We start from the raw sequence: 21,546 nt of genomic DNA on the forward strand, positions 1-21,546 counted from the left end.
AAGGAAGATGAGAGGCAACTCGATAGAGCAGTGTAAGATGATAAAAGCCATAGATGGGGTAGACAGTCAGCATCTTTCTCCCAGGGTGGAAATAGTTAATACTGTATGAGGTGTTTAGTGGAAAGTACAGGGGGAACGTTAGTTGCATGTTTTACACACATACCTCCTAAACCTAGGTTTTTAACACAGAGAGTAATGGGTGCATGGAACACACTGCCAAGAGAGGTGATAGAGGGCATTTAAGAGACTTGCATAGGCACATGGATGAAATAAAAATGGAGGGTTATGGGCTGTGTAGGAGGGAAGGGAAGATTGATTGTGGAGTAGGTCCAAAGGTTGGCACAACATTTTGGGCTGAAGGGCTTGTACTGTGTTGTATTGGACAGCCCGTTAGTGACCCCATTTTTCCAGTGCCAACATAGCGTGCCAATACCTCACTGAACCCTTTCCCATACGTCCTTGGAACGTGGGAGGAAACTGGAGCAGCCGGAGGAATCCCACGTAGTCACGGGGGAAGTGTGCAAACTCCTTACAGACAGCGGCAGGAATTGATTGCTGGCACCGTAAAGTGTTGCACTAACTGCTAAGCTTTCATGCAGCCCCAGAGAAGAGTGTGCCAGAGCTGACTGTGTACCTGGGTACATTAATCAATGCATTAAGGGTTGTGTATTTAATGGTTAAGTAATAGTTAAGTAATCTTGTGTGTTTATATATATATATATATAGATTGATTAAGCATTCTTGTTCGATTAACTAATTAATTATGGGTTATATGTATAAATACATGAATTACATTCATCACCACGCCATCACGTGATACACGTGTGCCTCGCTTAGAGTAAACTCGAAGTTATACTCACATTCCCGTACTCCCCTGTCTTTATTTGAATTAGTTTAATGTTTTGAAATCACAATTTAAAAAAAACATTAAGGGTAAAAGAGGACCACAAAGTATAAGAAACGTTGGTGTCTTTGTGCATGTGACATTATATTTCTCGATCTCCCTCCAGCATGTAAGCAGTGCCCAGCCGGGACGGAGCCCGTGTTGGGCTTTGAGTATAAGTGGTGGAATGTGCTGCCCTTCAATATGAAGACCTCATGCTTCAATGTGGCCAATACCAAGTGTGATGGGATGAATGGTAAGCTTCCATCGTCGTCCCCTGCTGCGCTGGGTGAGCTCACGCTTGGGCTCAAAGCCAGAGTCGGGTTTATGGTCTTCTGCACAAGTCCACGTGTGCACAGGTACAATTAAACACATCACAGGCGCACAGAGCATCCGGTCAGCAGCATTCACCAGAAAAGCATAAATTAGACATAAGCTGAGGCTTCATGAGGCATCTTTTTGGACCACATTTGGTGTATTGTGAGTAGTTTTTGTGCTTGGAAGCAGGTACAGAGGAGATGTCAGGGGTAAGTTTTTTACGCAGAGAGTGGTGAGTGTGTGGAATGGGCTGCCGGCGACGGTGGTGGAGACGGATACAATAGGGACTTTTAAGAGATTCCTGGACCCGTATATGGAGCTTAGAAAAATAGAAGTCTATGGGTAACCCGAGGAGATTCCTAAAGTACGTACATGTTCGGCACAGCATTGTGGGCCAAAGGGTCTGTATTGTGCAAACACGAAGAAATCTGCAGATGCTGGAAATTCAAACAACAACACGCACAAAATGCTGGTAGAACACAGCAGTCTGTATTGTGCTGGAGGTTTTCTATGTTTTGGGCCCCTTATCTACGAAAGGACGTGCTGGCATTAGAGAGGGTCCAGAGGAGGTTCAAGAGAATGATCCTAGGAACGAAAGGGTTAATGTGTGAGATGTGTTTGATGGCCCTGGGCCTGTACTCACTGGAGTTTCGAAAATTGAGGGGGGAATTTCATTGAAACCTATCAAATATTGAAAGGCCTAGATAGAGTGGATATGGAGTGTATGTTTCCTATAGTGGGGGAGTCTAGGACTAGGGGACACAGGCTCAGAATAGAAAGACGTCCTTTCTATACAGAGATGAGGAGGAGTGTGGTGAATCTGTGGAATTTATTGCCATGGACGGCTGTGCAGGCCAAGCCATTGGGTATATTTAAAGCTGAGGTTGATAGGTTCTTGATTGATAATGGTATCAAAGATTATGAGGAGAATGCAAAAGAATGGGCTTGAGAGGGAAAATAACTCAGTCATGATCAAATGGTGCAGCAGATTTGATGGGCTGAATGGCCTAATTCTGCTCCTATGTTTTATGGACTTAACAGGTTATATTTAATTTTTACAAGAACACATTTAGAACAAAGACAAATCCATTGTAGTGCCAAGTTCTTGAAATGGTCGTAGTGTTGCTAAGCTGTAGTAATGAAGGCTGTATGGGTAATGAATGGTTGAAGGGAAGTAGCTGTTCTTGAACCTGGTGATGTGGGATTTCAGACTCCCGAGAAAGAGAAGTTTGGACAGGTACATGGATGGGAGGGGGATAGAGGGATATGGTTAGGATGCAGTTAGATGCGACTAGGCAGAACAGGCAAGAATGAACTAGATGGGCTGAAGGGACTAATTTGTGTGCTGTAGTACTCTATGACTTTTGCCCAGTGGTGGCTGTGAGAAGATAGTATGTCCACCAGGACGGTAGGGATGATTGATGATGGATACTGCCTCCCAAAGGCAACACCTCCTGTAGAACTTCCATGATTGGTGAATAGTTTTCCAAGTTTTCAGAGGAATCATTTCACATTTAAGAGCTCTGAAGGAAATTATTTGCTTATCAATATATTTAGAAAATTCCCCTTGTTTGTTGTTACATTAGTCACCCTCTCTTTGGAGTTGTTGTGGAGTCCTGATTGCATTTAGTCAGTAAAATTTACTTTTGTTTGACGGAATGGAATTTAAATGAACCCATGAACTCTGACAGCAGCGATTTAGGTTTGTGGACAAAGCATTTATTGAACGTGGATTACAATGCTCAGCACTGGTCTGATTCAATTTAGTACACAATGGGGTTTTAATGAAAATTTGTCCTTGAGAATCAAACATGTACTTTTGTCACGGAGTGGTAGCATTAAGTAGTTTAAAATCAGCTATCGCACAGTGACACGCAGATGGAAGCTTCGTTTATTCCGCTGTCAATGCACCTTAATCCGAAGAGGTGTGCGCCTTCCGCGTACGCATTGCTGCTATCAACGTGAGCCATCTTCCTGCAGTGACACGGAACTGTAATGCTGAATTGGGGCCGGCTTTATTCTGCAGAGCCTCAGACCTGTTGGGAGCTGGGGCTGAGATTGCCAGGCTAATTTTGTTTTGTGAGAGCCTTTATGCTTATTGGAGATAAAGTTGCTTCCTTGGGGATTATCCTGGCTGGATTTGAGGCGAGCTGCAAGAACTGAATGACTGAGGATTAATCCTAAGTAATGTTGAGCTCTGAAGACGAAGTGAAATCAGCTAAGTAACAGGATGGACGTGAGTTTAAGAATCATAGAAAAGTACAGCTCAGAAACAGGTCCTTCAGTCCATCTAGTCTGTGCTGAACCATTTAAGCTGCTTACTCCCATCGACCTGCATTGGGAGCCCGACCATCAGGGTATCGATCCAAATTTCTCTTAAATGTTGAAATCAAGCTCACATGCACCACTTGTGCTGGTGGCTCATTCATGATCCTTCAGCCAAGTCTCTCTATCCATTCAATCATCTTGTACACCTCTATCAAGATTTAGTCCATTCCCCTTATCTATTCCCCTCTTGATTTAAAATAGTCCATTAAATCAGCTGTCAACCTCTTAGACTCCAAGGAATAAAGTCCTATCTGGTCCAAGCTTTCCCTTAAGTCCTGGCAATATTTGTCCCACTGAGTTTGCTGAGTCATTCAATCATGGCTAACTTATTACCCCACTCAACCCCAATCTTCTGCCTTTTCCCCATAATCTTTGACACCCTTATTAAGAAGCTATCAACTCCACTCTGAATATACCCTTTAACTTTGCCTCCACAGGCATAATTTCCATAGATTCTCCACCTTCTGATCAGAGAAATTCCTCTCATCTCTGTTCTAAAGGGACGCCCTTCTATTCTGAGGCTGTGCGCTCTGATGCTAGACTCTCCCAATAATGGAAACATTCTCTCCACGTCCACTCTATCGAGACCTTTCAGTATATTTCAATAAATTTTAATAAGATTCCCCCCCCCGCAATTCTTCTAAACCCCAGAGCCATCAAATGCTCCTCATGCATTATCCCTTTGATTCCCGGGATAATTCTCGTAAACCATGTCCTGTGAAGCCACGTATTTTGCCATGTTCAGTTTGCTTGCTGTTAAATTGCTGTTACTTGTGTTTATAGGGTGGGAGGTAGCTGGAGATCACATTCACAATGGAATAGGAGGCTCCGACAACGACTACCTGATATTAAGTCTGCACATCCCCGGCTTCAGGTTTGGTTTTACTGAAGTGATTTTAAATATAAAAGATTGAGTGAAGATCTTGCCAACGGTTAACTGGAAAGTCTAACGTGAGATTCTCTGTGCACAGCTCACCGATATCGACGTCTAATTCTGCGGGGTCAGAGATCGGGAGGATCACCTTTGTCTTTGAGACTCAGTGTACCAAAGCTTGTGAACTCTATTTCATGGTGGTAGGTGTTTACAGCCTGATAGGCCTCGGGAACCATAGTAACCATGCTGTGTTACTCAGCTTGCCACGGTGCTGGTCCTGCTTCATGTCAGATTATTGCTGTTACAAAGATTTAGTTACTTATTTTATCACTGTTTAAACAATATCTATCTTTCTGTTTATCTGTATTTGACTGTCTGTTTGACTGTCTGTGTATCTATTTGTCTGTCTGACTGTCTGTCTGTCTATCAGTGTACCTATCATTGTCTGTCAATCTGTCTACCTATCTATCTGTCTATTTTACACTACAGTCGGCCCTCCTTATCCGCGTTCCGCATGCGTGAATTCAACCAATCGCGAATCGCAAAAAACTGGAAGTTCTCTTCCAGCACTTGTTGTTCGAGCAAATATAGATTTTTTTCTTGTCATTATTCCCTAAACAATGCAGTATAACAACTATTTTACATCGTATTTACATTGTATTAGGTATTATAAGTAATCTAGAGATGATTTAAAGTATATGGGAGGATGTGCGTGGGTTATCGTGCATCGGGATCAAAAAAGAACCGGAAGTTCTCTTACTAAGTAAGTCGGAACAGGTACATCCGGTATTATTTAGCATCAGTTAGTCAAACGTTTGTCTTAGTTATTAGTATATATTTTACCTTTCTATGCATATAAAACACTTAAGAAACGTATGTTACAGCGCTGGACGATCCAGTGACAGATTGCTCCCAAGCACGTTGTCCATCCGTGCCGAGCTGATGTGGAGGATCAAAAACCCCAAACCCTAAAGCCCAATAATTAAACCACTGCGTTGCTTAGTAATAATTGTAGCTTTCATCGGGGCAGGGCCTTTCTCACTTTATCCTTTAAAATTGTTCCAATCATTGACTGACTGTAGCCCAACGCTTTTCCAGTGACTGATGGCGTTTCACCTCTTTCCGATCGCTTTATTACTTCCACTTTATTTTCAGTGGTGATTGTGATTATTTTTGTGAACAGAAACACTGCAGATTCAGAGCTGCGCCGCTGGGTCCTAATGTCCACCGCACTGAGACAGGTTAAATAAGGTCTAGGGTTCCGCTGGGTCCTAAGATCCACCGTATTGAAACAGGTTGAATAAGAGACTTGAGCATCCTCGCTTTTTGGTATCTGCGAGGGGTCCTGGAACCAATCCCTCGCGGATAAGGAGGGCAGACTGTATTCAATTAATAAATTATTTTATCATTTTTATATTTTATTTATTTCACACTAAATATTTTTTTAAATCACTGAAGCTAAGTCTGTAATAGGGTTATCTCTGGTTTTGATCATTTCGATCAGTCTGCTTGGTAAAATCTGTTTCTCAAAGCCATCAAAAACACAGTTTATAACAACTTTAACAAAAGTAGTGAAAAAGGTGTAAGGGGGCTATTGATGGTAAGTAGCTCGTGGAGTATAAAATGGGAAAATATACCATTATGAACCATCGAGTCATAATGTCTTAGAGCATGGAAACAGGTCGTTTCACGCAAGTGGTCCAGGCCATCCACGATTCCCGTCTAAGCTCATCTCAAATACCAGATGCTGGAAATCCAGAGCAACACACACAAAATGCTGGAGGAACTCAGCAGGCCAGGCAGCATCAATGGAGAGGACAAAGGAGCCCACATTTCTGTTTGAGATCCTTCTTCAGGACCTAATGTACATACAGTGAAGCAAAGCAACGTTCCTTTGGACCACAGTGCACCCATGAAACAGATTAACACAGCACATAAAACAAAATATTACCTCAATTAAGTTAATAAAGAGCATTTAGTGTGCAGCAGAGATAAACTGTAAATACTCAACAGTATAGTAAACAGTAAACAGCTGGCTGTCTTAATGGTGATGTTGTAGACATGCCGGTAAATGGGGTTAGTATAGATGGGTACTTGATTGTTTGGGTGAATGTGATGGGCTGAAGGGCTTACTCCTGAACTGTATAACTGTATGTCTCTGAGCTTATCATCAGCAGGGATTTATATCATGTGTGCCCATTTCCTTCCTGAGGGATTTTGGAATCCAATTTCAAAATCTAATTGAAAGTCTATTTTTAATCTGTCTTTTATAAATTTGGTCACGTTTAACCCACTTTGTTGGACATACGGGGGATAATTCCTTGAGTCAAAATGGGTGGATGTTATATCACCACCTGATTATTGTACCTGATACGTGAGCTGCAATCTCCCCCACACAAAACCAGAGCATCTCTCCCCATCGGTCTCATTCCTGTTCGGACGTACAGAGTACTGAAGGGACCTCAGGAGTGTTGATGTACAGTGGGACTTGGGTGTACTGGTCTGTCGTTCCCTGAAGGTGGTAATGCAGGGAGTGACAAGGGCATTTGGTAAATGTGGTTTCATAGGCCAGTGCACTGATGGGTGACACAGTAGTGTAATGTTGTTATAGCACCTGTGACCTGGGTTCAATTCTAGCTGCTGTCTGTAAGGAGTTTGCACGTTCTCCCTGAGATCATGTGATTTCCTCTGGGTGCTCCAGTTTCCTGCCATATTCCAGAGACACACTGGGGGGAGGGGGGTTGGGGGTTAGTAGGTTAATTGGTCTCATGGACCAGAATGGCCTCTTATTGTGCCCTATCTCTAAATTTAAAAACACTAAGAGTTGTGACATTATGTGGCAGCGTACAAAACATTGGTTAATTTCACCCTCCCCTCCCTCCCCCCCATCCGTCTGGCTCCACCTATCGCCTGCCAGCTTGTCCTCCTCTCCCTCTCCCACCACCTTATCCTGGCTTCTGCCCCCTTCCAATCCAGTCCTGATGAAGGGTCTCAGTCCGGAACGTTGACTGCCCATTTCCTGACCTGCTGAGTGTTCTGTGAGTGTTGCTTAAGATCTCCTGCATCTGCAGAATCTCATGCTTAATAAAGCCTTTTGTTTGGCCGCTGTGTGTTCTGTAATAAAACAGACCATGGACAGTCAGGTTACTGAAGGGAGTGAGGAGTAACTGTTTGTCTTCCCAAAATGTAACATCTTGCATTTATACAGATTAAAATCCATTTGCAATTCCTCATCAACTTACCTCGGCAGATTTATTTTTGTGATGGCAAGTGATCGTGGATTCCACGTCCATCGATCCCTCAATGTTGCCACACAAGTTGATATGGTGGTTATGAAGATATGTGGTGTGTTGGCCTTCGTTAGTCAGGGGACTGAGTTCAAGACCCTTGAGGTAATATTGCAGCTCTGTAAAACCCTGGTTGGACCACACTCAGAGTATTGTATTCACTTCTGCTCCCCTTCTTTATAGGAAGGATATGGAAGCTTTAGAGAGGATGCAAAGGAGATTTATTCAGATGCTGCCTGGACTGGAGAGGACATCGTTGGAGGAAAGGTTGAGTGAGATAGGGCTTTTCTCTTTGGAGCAAAGGAGGATGAGAGGTGACTTGATAGAAGCATACAAACTGAAGAAGGACATAGACCAAGTGGACAGCCAGAGACTTTTCCCCAGGGCAGAAATGGTTAATACAAGGGGGCATAATTTTTGAGTGACTGGAGGAAAGTATAAGGGGGATGTCAGAAGTAAGTATTTTACATAGAGTGGTGACCGCCAGGGTGATGGTAGAGGCAGACACATTAGGGACATTTATAAGACTTAGATAGGCACGTGGATGAAAGAAAAATGGAGGGCTATGAGGAAGGCAAGGATTCAATTAATCTTGGTATAGGTTAAAGATACATCATGGGCTGAAGAGCCTGCGCTACACTGTTGTATGTAATGAATCAATTCTGTGTATGTAAGTCTTTGTATTAATGAGCTTTCTGCTTTTCAGGACATTAACAGAAGGTCCACCAACGTGGTTGAGTCCTGGGAAGGCACCAAAGAGCGACAGTCTTACACTCACGTCGTCACTAAGAATGCGGCTGTGACCTACACCTGGGCTTTCCAACGCACGAACACTGCACAGGAGGCAAGTCCTGGTACATTTTCTTTAACAGACTGGAGCGCAGCTCCCCGTGGGGGGGGGGGTCTTCCTTGTAGAACTAACACTGCCATCCCCCCCTTCCGCTCTCTCCGCTCCCGTGTGGAAGTGCGGAGGATGGAGGTTTATCTATTAGCGAAATAGCGCGGAGGAAGGCCTTCTGGGTCTTCGAGCAATGCCAGTGCAGCAGCCCTTGGCAATCCTGATTAACTCTAACCCAATCACGGGACAATTTATAATCTACCCAGTGTGACTTTGGACTGGGGGAGAGAACCAGAGCACCCGTGGAAAGCCCACGCATTCCACGGGAAGGACAAGGAGATGGTGGTGGACTTTAGGAGATCTAGGCCTCATATGGAGCCAGTGATCATTAATGGAGAATGTGTGGAGCAGGTTAAGACCTACAAGTATCTGGGAGTACAGTTAGACGAGAAGCTAGACTGGACTGCCAACACAGATGCCTTGTGCAGGAAGGCACAGAGTCGACTGTACTTCCTTAGAAGGTCATTCAATGTCTGCAGTGAGATGCTGAAGATGTTCTATAGGTCAGTTGTTGAGAGCGCCCTCTTCTTTGTGGTGGCGTGTTGGGGAGGAAGCATTAAGAAGAAGGACGCCTCACGTCTTAATAAGCTGGTAAGGAAGGCGGGCTCTGTCGTGGGCAAAGTACTGGAGAGTTTAACATCGGTAGCTGAGCGAAGGGCGCTGAGTAGGCTACGGTCAATTATGGAAAACCCTGAACATCCTCTACATAGCACCATCCAGAGACAGAGAAGCAGTTTCAGCGACAGGTTACTATCGATGCAATGCTCCTCAGACAGGATGAAGAGGTCAATACTCCCCAATGCCATTAGGCTTTACAATTCAACTGCCAGGACTTAAGAACTTTTTTTTAAAGCTATTATTAATGCTTTTTGAGTTAGTGATTTAGATGCATATCATATTATTACTGAGTTAAGTATTGTATGTAATTAGTTTTTGCTACAACAAGTGTATGGGACATTGGAAAAAATGTTGAATTTCCCCATGGGGATGAATAAAGTATCTATCTATCTATCTATCTACAGAGACTCCTTACAGGGTGTATCCACGTGTCTGATGGGTATCAGACTTGTGAATGGACCTGCTGTATGATAAAGAACTCCTAATCTCTCAGTCTACCTCACCATGACCTTGTACCTTATTGTCTCCCTGCACCGTAATTGTAACACTTCGTTCCGCATTCTGTTACTGATTTCTTTTTGTGCAGCCTTGACGTAGTGAAGTGTGGAATGATCTTTTTGGGTGACATGTAAACAGATTTTATTTTCTAGAATCGAAGACGAGTTTATTGTCGTCTGCACAAGTCCACGTGTGCACAGGTGCAGTGAAAACCTGATGTGTGCAACGTCACAGGCCCAGAGCGTCAGAGAAGCAGCATTCAAGAGAAAAAAAACATAAATTAAACCTAAATTATACACGCATTTGACAACACAATTAGAACAGGAAAGGTCCATTGTGGTGCAAAGTTTTGTTGTCGTTGCTTGTGTTGTTCTGCCGAGCATTGTGGGTATGCCGTATTGGTGCTGGAATGTGTGACAACACTTGCAGGCTGCCCCCTGCACGTCCTTGGGTCGTGTTGGTTGTTAACGCAAACATCGCATTTCACTGTGTGTTGCGATGGACGTGTGATAAATAAGTCTGACTCTTGAGTCGGAAATGGTCCTGGTGTGGCTAAACCGTAGAGATGAGGGTTGTGCTGGTCAGTTCATGAACTGAATGGTTGGAGGGAAAGTAGCAGGTCTTGAACCTGGTGGTGTGGGACTTCAGGCTCCTGTACTCCTGCCTGATGGGAGTTGTGAGAAGGGGGGACGGTTCAGATGGTGAGGATAGATGAAGATGAAGATTGTTGAAGATAGATGGATGTGTCTCGGTACATGTGACAGTAATAAACCAATTACCAGTTACTGAGGCCTAGTCACTTCTCGCAGCCTGCGAGTAGGTTGTGAGATCAGCTTGGCCAGCCTCTCAGAACAGGGTAGGTGAATGTGTTCGGTTGCACGGTTTAAACCCTGTACAGGGCAGGTTAAATGGGAAGGTAATCTCTGGCCTGTCAAATTCTGCTTGCAGGAACGGTTGTACCTCAATGACTACGTGAAGATCTACTCCATTGTGGTGAACAATGCAGCCAACGGAGTGGGGCTGGCCTGCAGGCCGTGTGCGCTGGGCTCGGACCAGAGCAGTTCCGCCTGCGTCCCCTGTCCTTCCGGATATTACATCGACAAGAGCACAAGCAAGTGTGTGGAGTGTCCTGCTGACACCTACCTCTCGCCCCACCACGTCTACGGAGTGGAGTCCTGCATTCCCTGTGGTCCAGGGAGCAGAAGTAACAAGGTATGTGAGCGCTCTCTCCAAGCGGGGCAGGCAGGTGGAATGCCGTTTATATTTTGGGGCAGCACGATAGTGTAGCAGTTGGTGTAACGCCATTGGAGCATCAGTGAACGGGGTTCGGTTCCACCACTGTATATAAGGAGTTGGCACGTTCTCCCCGTGATCACGTGGGTTTCCCATGGATGTTCCGGTTTCCTCCCATATTCCAAATACGTACGGGTTTGTAGGTTAATTGTTCACTTGGGTGTTATTAGGCTCGTTGGGCTGGAAGTTACCTTGCTATATCTCTAAATAAAATATTATCATCATCATTATGAACTGTGTCATGGTCCTGCCAGAACTTTATCATTTCCTGTCAGAGTCACCTAATGTCCAGACACTCCTGAGCCTAGTGTCACTTTATGTACATACAGTCAACCTATGTATGTAAGCTATCTTATATATTTACATTTATTGTGTTGCTTTATGTTGTATCTCTCACAACATTGTAACGCTGTGTTGCTTTATTAATGTGTTTTTTGCTGCTGCATCAGATCTGGAGTAAAAATTGTTTCATTTTTCTTTAAACATGACTGGAAATGACATTAAACAATCTTGAAATTAATTAGTTTGGCATAACAAGGGGTCTGTTTCTGTGCTCTACCTTCCAAATTCTCTGGGACAGATGACAGATGTTCTGTGGGATGATGACAGATGTTCTGTGGGACAGATGACAGATGTTCCCTGGGACGATGGCAGATGTTCCCTGGGATGATGACAAATGTTCTCGGGGACGATGACAGATGTTCCCTGGGAAGATGACAGATGTTCCCTGGGACGATGGCAGATGTTCTCGGGGACGATGACAGATGTTCCCTGGGAAGATGACAAATGTTCTCGGGGATGATGACAGATGTTCCCTGGGAAGATGACAGATGTTCTGTGGGACAGATGACAGATGTTCCCTGGGAAGATGACGGATGTTCCCTGGGACAGATGACAGATGTTCTGTGGGACAGATGTTCTCTGTGACAGATGTTCCATGGGACAGATGACAGATGTTCCCTGGGAAGATGACAGATGTTCTGTGGGACAGAGGATCCTTGGGGCAGATAACAGGTGTTCTATGGACTATTCTAAGTTCCCTGGGACAGTTCCAAGTTCCCTGGGACAGATAACACTGTACCCATTGTGATTGAAAATAGAAATGCCACAGTACATCAGGGCAATTTTTCTGAGCTTGGGACGTAGCTCATTAATCTGTTGCTTCTATCTCAGTGAGAAGGTTGCGAGTCCTAATCCTGGCCCTGAGACTTAGAGCGCCACAGAACAGAAACAGGCCCTTTTGCCTATCGCCTTTACCAAGTGAGCAGCAAGCGGAGGCTGTGGCGTGACTGTTGTTTTTGCTGTGATGTTTCAAGTTCTCTCTTCACTTCAAACAGGATCACTCCATTTGCTTCAGCGATTGTTCCTATGTACATTCCTTGGAGAACCACACTTTGACATTCAAATTCAGCGGCCTTAGTGGCGTCTCCTCCTTAATGAACGGACCCAGCTTTACATCCAGGGGGACAAAGTATTTTCACTTCTTTAACATCAGTTTATGTGGGAGTGAGGTATGTGGATTTCAGCGGGCATTTTTACAGTACTGTGCAAACGTCTTAGGGACTGTATATATAGCTAGGGTGCCTAGTACTGTATTTGTCGATGTGGAGCAGAGAACGAGTTTGTAAATCTGGTGGGAACAGAGGATGTTGGGAATGGTGAGGGTGGAGTGCTGCAGGAGGGATGAGGGACAGGTGGCAGAGAAGGAGTGGCAAGGGCGGGGGTTGCACTGAGGCATCGGGCAAGGTCATCTGATTCCAAACAATTGGCTTATTGATCATTACAGAATGTCTCTCTGGTGCTTCCCGCTCCCTCCCCTCTCCCTTCCCCTTTTCCCAAACCTGATTCCCCTCTCCCTGCCCCCTTCCCACTCAATAGAGACCTATATCAGAATCAGGTTTATCATCACTCAAGTATGTCATAGCCGCTGGTAGTCTAGCGGCACCCACACCGGACATTGAAGGGAGGGGTACCGGGTTTGAATCCGGCCAGCTCGCTGCACGCTCTCCATCTGTGCTGCCTTGAGCATCAAGTTAGTAACTCAATCTCATAAAAAACAGACAAAAATGTTAAAGAAATGGCAAGGTTGCTGCCTGATGAACCACTAGGCGTGGAGAGGAATAACATGCAGTGCCTGTAAAAAGTATTCACCCGACTGGCATGTTTTATTGTTTTACAACATTGAATCACAGTGGATTTAATTTGTTCTTTTTTTTGACACTGATCAACAGAAAAAGTCTCTTTCGTGTCAAAGTGAAAACAAATCTCTACAAAGTTATCTAAATTAATTACGTATAAAACACAAAGGAATTGATTCACCCCCTTTAATATGACACACCAAATCATCACTGGTGCAGCCAATTGGTTTTAGAAGTCACATCATTGGTTAAATGGAAATCTGTTTTTGGAGACCTGTGTGCAGACAAGGTGCTTCAATTGACTGTAGTAAAAATACACCTGTATCTGGAAGGTCCAACTGCTGGTGAGTCAGTATCCTGGCAAAAACTACGCCACGACGACAAAAGAACACTCCAAGCATCTCCTCAGAAAGGTTGGTGGTGTCTGCATCATGCTGTGGGGATGCTTCATTGCAGCAGGCCCTGGAAAGCTTGTGCAGGTGGAGGGTAAAATGAATGCAGCAAAATACAGAGATATCCTGGAGGAAAACCTGATGCAGTCTGCAAGAGAACTGTGACTCGGGCGATCTGTTTACCAGCAAGACAATGACCCCAAGCATAAAGCCAAAGTTATACAGCAATGGCTTAAAAACAACAAAGGTAATGATCTGGAGTGGCCAAGTCAGATTTCAGACCTCAATCCAATTGAGAAATTGTGGCTGGACTTGAAAAGGGCTGCTCACTCATGATCCCCATGCAATCTGACAGAGCTTGAGCAGTTTGGTAAAGAAGAATGGGGAAAAATTGCAGTATCCAGATGTGCAAAGCCGATAGAGACCTATCCACACAGACTCAAGGCTGTAATTACTGCCAAAGGTGCATCTACTAAATACTGACTTGAAGGGGGTGAATACTTGTGCAATCAATTATTTAGTTTTATATTTGTAAATAATTCAGATCACTTTGTAGAGATCTGTTTTCACTTTGACACGAAAGGGTCTTTTTCTGTAAATCAGTGTCATAAAAGCCAAATTAAATCCATTGTGATTCAATGTTGTAAAACAATAAAACATGAAAACTTGCAAAGGGGTGAAATCTTTTATAGGCACTGTACATATGTCATGAAATTTGTTTTTTTTTTACGGCAGCAATACAATGCAATGCGTAAAATTACTACAGTACTATGCAAAAGTCTTAGGCACCCTAGTTATATATATATGTGCCCAAGATATTTGCACAGTATTGTACATAATGAGTGATATTTATTGTTGGTAATTAATTACCATGCTCTTCTGAGCTGGTCCCATTTGTTCACGTTTACTCACATCCCCCAAAACATTTCCTATCCACGTACCTGTCCAATTGCCTGTTAAATGTTAAACCCGAGACTCTGCAGATGGAGAGAATCTGGAGATACACACACAAAATGCAGGAAGAACTCAATAGGTCAGGCAGCATCTATGGAGAGCAGCAAAGAGTCAATATTTCGGGCTGAGACCCTTCATCAGAGTGCCTGTTAAATGTTGTTAGTGTGCTTCCCCCAGCCACTTCCTCAGCAGCTCGTGCTGTTTACGGACTTCTCTGTCCTTGGTCTGATTAACCAGCCTGCTGTGCATGATGTCTTTGAGTAATTGTTATTCTAGGGAGATATAGTCTGACTCTTGCCTCTGGAGAGTAACCTTGTTGGTGTTGACCTTCAGCAATTAGATCAGCACTACGGACTCAGCAGGGAGGGTTGGAATGCAGGCAATCGAGGGAGTTTATTTCTGGGAATGGAGGTGCCTTCATGGGCCCTTGTGCCTGATGCCTTGTTCCGTAGGATCTGCATGAGTGACCATCCAGAGAAGTGACTGTCTTCTCTCAGACTTTTAATGTAGGGTCTCGGCCTGAAACAGGGGTTCCCAACCTTTTTGATGCCCTGCACCCGTACTATCAACCAAGGGGATGGTGGACCCCATGTTGCCTGACCTGCTGAGTTTCTCAAACACTTTGTGTGTGTGTGTGTTGCTCTAGATTTCCAGCATCTGCAGAATCTCTTGTGTGTATGGTATTCGAAAAGTCTTGTGTTCATTCCCAATTCCTCTCTCTCCATCCAGGGAAAGAAGACTGCAATATGCTCAGACAACGTTACTGACGTGACTTTGCAAGATGTACAGAGCGACTCCAGTGACTTCACCAGTGACATCACATCTTTTCTCTGCCAATCAACCATCATCCCTTCAGATGGGAGGAGCTTCAGAAAGGCACTGTCATCTCAGTCTATAAGCTTGGGTGATATCTTTCTAGGTCAGTAACCGTAGTGGGGCAAGATCCAGAACATTTTGTAATATGAATTGTTGTGTACGCTGGTTGAAATGGAATATATTTGAATGTGGTGTGTTGAATGAATTGGTTGTTTATTATTGCTAGTAGGTAGAGTCCAATACTTCTGGTTAGTTTGCAATCCAGACAGACTATAATACTGGAAGACATACAAGCAGAATGAGGCCATTCAGGCCATTGAGTCTGCTGTACCATGCCATCATGGCTGATTTAATCCCATTCTCCTACCTTCTCCCTGTAACCTTTGACACCCTTACTAATCAATTATCATTATGTGCCATGTTGTATGACATGGGTGATCATGATCAATGACCAAGATTCTTCTTGGCAATTTTTTTTTCTACACAAGTGGTTTTGCCATTGCCGCCTTCTGGGCAGTGTCTTTACAAGACGGGTGACTCCAGCCATTATCAATACTCTTCAGAGATTGTCTGCCTGGCGTCAGTGGTCACATGACCAGGACTTGTGATATGCACCAGCTGATCATCCGACCATCCACCGCCTGCTCCCACGGTTCCATGTGACCCTGATCAGGAGACTAAACAGGTGCTACCCCCTGCTCAAGACTGACCTGTTGGCTAGAGGAGGGAAGGAGTGACTTATATCTCCTTTGGTGGAGACGTATCTCCCTCGCGCATTCCAAAGAACCTATTAACCTCCACACTAAATATACCCAATGACTTGGCCATCGAATTTCATCCTGCCATAATGCGTAATTATGCGGAGGTGGTACCAAATGCAGAATGTAGTGTTGAAGTTACAGAGGAGGTGTAGAGCGGGTAGACCAATGAAATGCAAGGGTCATAGCGAGGTGGATCAGAAGATCAATAATATTTCCGGACAGTTATAACTCCAACCAATACCTGGAATTGGAACTGGTTTACTATTGTCACATGTACCGAGGTGCAGTGACAGGCTTGTCATGGATACTGTTGGGTCTCCATTATTTTCTGATTCGTAGGGTTCTTCTGGGAGTCAAGAATACAAGTAGTCTTAGTTCTTAATGATCGTTTATTTTCAAGTACAAACAAACATACAAATACGAAACAAAGTGAGAGCTGAGAAACATAGCAGAGATGAACAGCAAAAGAGGTGAGGATTAAAGAAGAATAAAGAGAATAAGGTGCCGCCTCAGAAAAAGCCATCACTTTTAAAATCAAGATAAGAGAAAATCCTTAGATAAATAAGCCAGTCACTGGTTGCACAGTTATATCACGTGGATAATGTGATATAAATGAAAATGAGAAAGGTGATAAACCATTCGTTTAACTGCTATACCGGTTTCTGCCAGTTGGTGGGGATGAACCACCACATACTGTGAAGAATACATGAGTTTGTTAAAAAAGTACAAATTATGATTAAACTACAACTTTAGTAAAGGTACAGATGATTAGTCTATAACTTCAGTCTTACATTAATTCATCTTGTAAAACGTATTAAAAAAGCAGGGGTTTCTTACAGTACTTGGGTGAAAGTTTTGCCTATATCGTTTCCACCTATCACCTCCCTGCTTCTTACATCATCCCCTCTCCCCCACCCACCTAACTTCACCTATCACCTTCCAGCTTGTCCTCCTTCCCCTTCCCACCACTTTCTTATTCTGGCTTCTTCCCCCCCCACTCCTTTCTAGTCCTGATGAAGGGTCTCAGCCCAAACGTCAACTGCGTATGCATTTCCATAAATGCCTCCTGACCACTGAATTCCTCCAGAATTTTGTATGTGTTGCTCTGGATTACCCAGCACCTGCAGAATCTCTTGTGTTGATAAATTATACACAATTTGTACAAGAAAGAAAATAATCAGTGCCTCTTTCATCTCAGAAGTTTGGTATGGGCCCCCAAATCCTAAGAGCTTTCTACAGGGGCACAGTTGAGAGCATCCTGACTGGCTGCATCACTGCCTGGTATGGGAACTGTACCTCCCTCAATCGCAGGACTCTGCAGAGAGTGGTGCAGACAGCCCAGTGCATCTGTAGTTGTGAACTTCATTTACAAGGACGGGTGTGTAAAAAGGGCCAGTAGGATCATTGGGGACCAAGTCATCCGGGAAGTGGTACCACAGCATAAAAGCCAGGACCAACAGGCTCCGGGGACAGCTTCTTCCACCAGGCCATCACACTGATTTGAGTGTACTCTATATTACATTGACTGTTCTATTTATTATAAATTATATGAATTACTGTGATTGGACATGGCACATTTAGATGGAGGCGTAATGTAAAGATTTTTACTCCTCGTGTATGTGAAGGATGTAAGAAATAAAGTCAATTCAATTCAATTCAGAACAAAGGCACTGTCCATCTGTAAGTGATCAAAATGGCGATAGTGTTGCTGTACTGAGGTAGTGTGGTTGTGTGCAAATTGCAGCAAGGTAAGGGTTAAAATGGTGTGCTGACAGAACTGAGGGCAGACACTGTACAGACACAGTCTGAACCAAACCTTTGAAAGCTAGATCACCTTTGTACAGCCGTTTCTGAGCGTGGATGTTCAGTCAGTTAACAGTTGAGATGACAAGCTGACAGAGTCAGTGGTGTGCAGACATGATCAGTCACCCATGGCCGAACGCGGCCTTTAAAAGCCCAACTCTCCTCTGTACAGCCTTTCTGTTCACGCCTGGGACCCAAGGACACCAAGCATCCCAAGACAAGATAATGATGCAAATAAGGTTTCTAGCATAACACTTACTATAGGACAGTTATTTTACTAATTTTGAAGTATTATTAGCCTTTAACATGTGCATTTAATTGTTTATTAACACCTGAAATGTATATTATGATTGGTACTTAAATGTGCAAATAATGGCATTCAGACGTACACATGTTTCTGTTAGGTCAATATATCTATACAACCAGTAGATTGCTGTATAAAATGGAATTTCTTTGTTCAAAACATTAGAACAGTTTGGGTACAGGGGCTGGCTGGTAACTGAAGCAGGATTAAGGAATGAGTGTAAGTTTTCTGTCAGGTTAAACAGTAATGACATTTGGGAGTTACTGCTGGTTTAATCTTTGTTAGCAACCAGTGCTGGTAATATAGACCAGAAGTTTTCTACATTTTGACTTCTTTGTCCTGAAATATTTGGAGAAGTATTAGTTTTTTTTTTAAATTACCAAATTGGAAGCGGATTGGTTGGGATCCTGTGTAGTCATTGCCAGTAACGGCAAGAGGTCTCTGCTGATATAGTTGGCAAGAAATGAGATTGGCACAAAGCAATTAACTGAAAAAAGCCCCCTAATTTTCATGGCGTTTAAATCTGATCCGTGTGTGTGTGTGTGTGTGTGTGTGTGTGTGTGTGTGTGTGTGTGTGTGTGTGTGTGTGTGTGTGTGTGTGTGTGTGTGTGTGTGTGTGTGTGTACACACACAATTTAAAGGTATATATGTACAGTTCTTATATGTGTGTATGTATAGAGAGGTTGTGTTCATGGATTTATGGACCATTCAGAAATCTGATGGTGGTGGGGAAGAAGCTGTTCCTAAAACATTAGGGCTCCTGTATTCCCCTCTGATGGTAGCAATGAGAAAAGTGTCCTGGGCCATGAGGATCCCAAATATAGCCTTTTTGAGGCAACACCATTTGAAGGTGTACCTGATGGTAGGGAGGCTAGTGCCCATGATGGAACTGACTGAGTTTACAATCCTCTGCAGCCTTTTCTGATCCTGTGCAGTGGATCCACCATACCAGATAGTGATGTAACCAGTCAGAATGCTCTCTATGGTATGTCAGTATAAATTTGCTAGAGCTTTTGGTGATATACCAAATCTCTTCAAACTCCCAAAGAAATATAGCCGCTGGTGTGTCTTTGTAATTGTGCCAGTGTGTTGGGCCAAGGATAGGTCTTCAGTGATGTTGGCATTCGTGTTTAAACCCTGCTTATGACAATAACCATGAACTTGAGCATGGAGGAGCTATGTTGAATGGTCTTGTTCAGCTAATTCTCTTTTCTTTGCCAGGAGCAAGTGTTGAAACGTCAATGCACAACATTACAGCGAGGCCGGACCACTTCTCCCCTCCTCCAACCAACGTACCGGACATCCACTTCTTCTACGTGTAAGTGTGAGAATGTGTCACGGGCAGCCCCTGGGCATTGGATAGCTTTTGAGTATAAATGCAGAACCTACGAGTTTCTGATCGGTGCTGGTGGGACAGTGGCTTGGTCCTTCTCAGTATGGCGGTGTTGGGTCTGCTACCTTTCGAGTTATACGTCAGTGATCCGGATGGCAGAAATGATGGCCTTTTGGCCAAGTTTGCAGACCATATGGAGATAGGTGGAGGGGCAGGCAATGTTGAGGATGCAAGATGTCTGCAGAAGGACTTGGACAGATTAGAAGAATAGACAAAGAAAGGGGAGATGGAATACAGTGTATGGTCATACACTTCGGTAGAGGGAATAATGGCATCGGTTATTTTCTAAACAGGACGTCAATTCAGAAATTGGAGGTGCAAGGAGACTTCGGAGTCCTTGTGTAGGAGTCCCTAAAGGTTAACTTGCAGGTTGAGTCAGTAGTAACGAAGGTAAATGCAATGTTAGCAAAAGAACTAGAATATAAAAGCGAAGATGCAATGCTAAGACTTCATAAGGCATCGGTCAGACTGCATTTGGAGTATCGCGAGCAGGTTTTGGCCCTTCATTGAAGGAAAGATGTGCTGGCATTGGAGAAGGCCCTGAGTAGGTTCACGAGAATGATTTCAGGAATGAAAGGAATATCATATAAGGAGTGTTTGATGGCTCTAGGCCTATGCTTGCTGGAGTTGAGAAGAATTGTTGGGGGTGGATCTCACTGAAATGTATTGAATGTTGAAAGGCCTAGATAGAGCGGAAGTGGAGAGAATGTTTCTTCTGGTGGGGGAGTCTAGGACCAGAGGGCACAGCTTTAGAATAGAAGGGTGCCCCATTAGAACTGGGATGAGAGGAGTTTCTGTAGCCAGCGGGTGATGAATCTGTGGAAGCCAAGTCATGGGGTATATGTAAAGCAGAGGTTGATAGATTCTTGATTAGTAAGGTCGTCAAGGGTTGGAGGAGGCAGACAGGAGAATAGTGTTGAGAAGGATAATACATGAGCCATGACGGAATGGCGGAGAAGATTCGATGGGCCAAATGGCCTAATTTGGCTCCTATATCTTATTGTCCATGGGTAAGTTGGAGGGTGATTCCTGTTATGTTTTAAGTGTAAAGCAGGTGACGACTATTCAGTTGCTCAGGTCTCCTCCACAGTGGAGTAAACCCCTGACTGGATATTAACCTCATATCTCTTTGCTTGTTTGTTCATCTGATGAGTTTATTGTGTAAAATGGGTTTATTGAGTTCATTTTTTTATAGATATGTGAAAAGAAAAAGATTGGTCAAGACAAATGTAGGTCCCTTACAGTCAGAAACAGGTGAATTGATCATAGGGAACAAGGACATGGCAGACCAATTGAATAACTACTTTGGTTCTGTCTTCACTTAAGGAGGACATAAATAATCCTCCGGAAATAGTAAGGGACTGAGGGTCTAGTGAGATGGAGGAACTGAGGGAAATACATATTAGTAGGGAAGTGGTGTTAGGTAAATTGAAGGGATTAAAGGCAGATAAATCCCCAGGGCCAGATGGGCTGCATCCCAGAGTGCTTAAGGAAGTAGCCCAAGAAATAGTGGATGCATTAGTGATAATTTTTCAAAACTCCTTAGATTCTGGATTAGTTCCTGAGGATTGGAGGGTGGCTAATGTAACCCCACTTTTTAAAAAAGGAGTGAGAGAAAAACCGGGGAATTATAGACCGGTTAGTCTGACATCCGTGGTGGGGAAAATGCTTGAGTTGGTTATCAAAGATGTGATAACAGCACATTTGGAAAGAGGTGAAATCATCGGACAAAGTCAGCATGGATTTGTGAAAGGAAAATCATGTCTGACGAATCTTAAAGAATTTTTTGAAGATGTAACTAGTAGAGTGGATGGGGAGAGCCAGTGGATGTGGTATATTTGGATTTTCAAAAGGCTTTTGACAAGGTCCCACACAGGAGATTAGTGTGCAAACTTAAAGCACAGGGTATTGGGGGTATGGTATTGATGTGGATAGAGAATTGGTTGGCAGACAGGAAGCAAAGAGTGGGAGTAAATGGGACCTTTTCA

The 21,546-nt window shown here is 43.8% G+C and overlaps 1 protein-coding gene across 1 annotated transcript in view; it reads left to right on the forward strand.

The window, feature by feature from the left end:
- elapor2b (endosome-lysosome associated apoptosis and autophagy regulator family member 2b) overlaps positions 1–21,546 on the forward strand; it is a 125,136-nt gene that overhangs the window by 71,451 nt on the left and 32,139 nt on the right. Inside the window, exons 10-17 of the mRNA XM_073066454.1 lie at positions 1,011–1,139; positions 4,313–4,403; positions 4,501–4,603; positions 8,397–8,534; positions 10,653–10,916; positions 12,335–12,508; positions 15,211–15,400; positions 19,387–19,483. Of these exons, the coding sequence (XP_072922555.1) occupies positions 1,011–1,139; positions 4,313–4,403; positions 4,501–4,603; positions 8,397–8,534; positions 10,653–10,916; positions 12,335–12,508; positions 15,211–15,400; positions 19,387–19,483 (1,186 nt within the window). The remainder of the gene's footprint in view (positions 1–1,010; positions 1,140–4,312; positions 4,404–4,500; positions 4,604–8,396; positions 8,535–10,652; positions 10,917–12,334; positions 12,509–15,210; positions 15,401–19,386; positions 19,484–21,546) is intronic.

Source organism: Hemitrygon akajei, chromosome 14, assembly GCF_048418815.1.
Source record: "Hemitrygon akajei chromosome 14, sHemAka1.3, whole genome shotgun sequence".
Classification (NCBI taxonomy): domain Eukaryota; kingdom Metazoa; phylum Chordata; class Chondrichthyes; order Myliobatiformes; family Dasyatidae; genus Hemitrygon; species Hemitrygon akajei.